Source organism: Carlito syrichta, unplaced genomic scaffold (assembly GCF_000164805.1).
Source record: "Carlito syrichta isolate Samal-C Ts95f unplaced genomic scaffold, Tarsius_syrichta-2.0.1 Scaffold303009, whole genome shotgun sequence".
NCBI lineage: Eukaryota > Metazoa > Chordata > Mammalia > Primates > Tarsiidae > Carlito > Carlito syrichta.
The window spans coordinates 384,793-386,082 of record NW_007247105.1 but is presented as its reverse complement, the minus strand read 5'-3'; the positions used below and the strand labels follow the sequence as shown (position 1 = coordinate 386,082).

The following is a 1,290-nucleotide window of genomic DNA, read 5'->3' as shown; positions in this document are numbered from 1 at the left end:
CGCGCGCCTGTAATTCCGGCTACTCGGAAGGCTGAGGCGGAAGGATCGCCAGAGTCCAGCGGGTCGAGGTTGCGGTGGCCGGGAGCAGCCACTGCACTCCAGTCTGGGCCACAGAGTGAGACTCCAACTCAAAAAAATAAATAAAGAAAAGAAAATAAAAATAGCTTCTTGTAGAGCTATGGATATTAAGTAAGAATGCAGATGAAGGAACATAACTCAATACAACAGTATGAGTACTCTATGAATGGTAGCTTTTAATATTATGATTATGATTATGATTATGATTATTTTGAGTTGGAGTGTCACTCTGACGCCCAGACTGGAGCACAGTAGCCGCTCCCGGCCACCGCAGCCTCGGCCTGCTGGGCTCCGGCGATCCTTCCGCCTCCGCCTTCCGAGTAGCCGGAATTACAGGTGCGCGCTACCACGCCCCCCTGATTTTTTGATTTATTGTAGAGATGAGGTCTCGCTGCCCAGGCGGGTCTCGAACCCTCGGGCTCAGGCAATCCACTCACCTCAGCCTCCCAAAGGCACGGGATTACAGGCTGAGCCACCGAGCCTGGCGCTATTAATATTTATCACTGCCAAATTGCATTATTTATTGAAGAAGAAGCGGTTTCTGTTTTTAACCTCTTAGTAGCATGAAACTGCTTTTGCAAAACATATGATGATGATTATTTTTTTTTTTTTACAGACCGTGTGGGTTGTAGCAATAGGCATCCCATCTTTCGCTCCTATTGAGACGGATTCCATAATCAATAATGCCAGTTTTTCCAAATCCACAGTTGGGCCCTGGCTTCACAATGGGGTATCCAACTCTGCCCTTGGCCATCCATCCAGCAGCACAGACATGAAATCCTGCAAGAGGAAGGAGGTTATAGACTTAACTGGTAAGCTCCCCAGCCGAGCAAAGATGGCTATTTCCAACAGTAAGTGAAATCCCATTTATGAAAAAGGGGAAAAGTTATTTTCTTTAACATTTTAAAAGTTTGAATATACATGAAATGTAACTTCTGATTTTTACTAGAAAACTACATCTTGCATGAAATGAAAGACAGGTGAACTAGAAATCATAATACCGTGGATATAAAAATCATCCAAGTTCAGTGCTGGCTTCTTTTCACAGATGGCCTATGTAGTATCATAAGAGAATTTCTGAAATGATCAATTCTGAAAAAATATTTTAAAGTAGTAATTTAATTAATTTCGATTTCAGGATCAATTAATTTATTAGCTATATATATATATGTATATATATATATATATATATATTTTTTTTTTTTTTTTTTT

General features: G+C 41.2%; 1 protein-coding gene across 1 annotated transcript in view; it reads right to left on the bottom strand.

Moving 5' to 3' along the window:
- The window catches only part of TNFAIP6 (TNF alpha induced protein 6), a 23,975-nt gene that overhangs the window by 15,390 nt on the left and 7,295 nt on the right, over positions 1-1,290 (bottom strand). Inside the window, exon 3 of the mRNA XM_008057419.1 lies at positions 697-858. Coding sequence (XP_008055610.1) covers positions 697-858 — 162 coding nt within the window. The remainder of the gene's footprint in view (positions 1-696; positions 859-1,290) is intronic.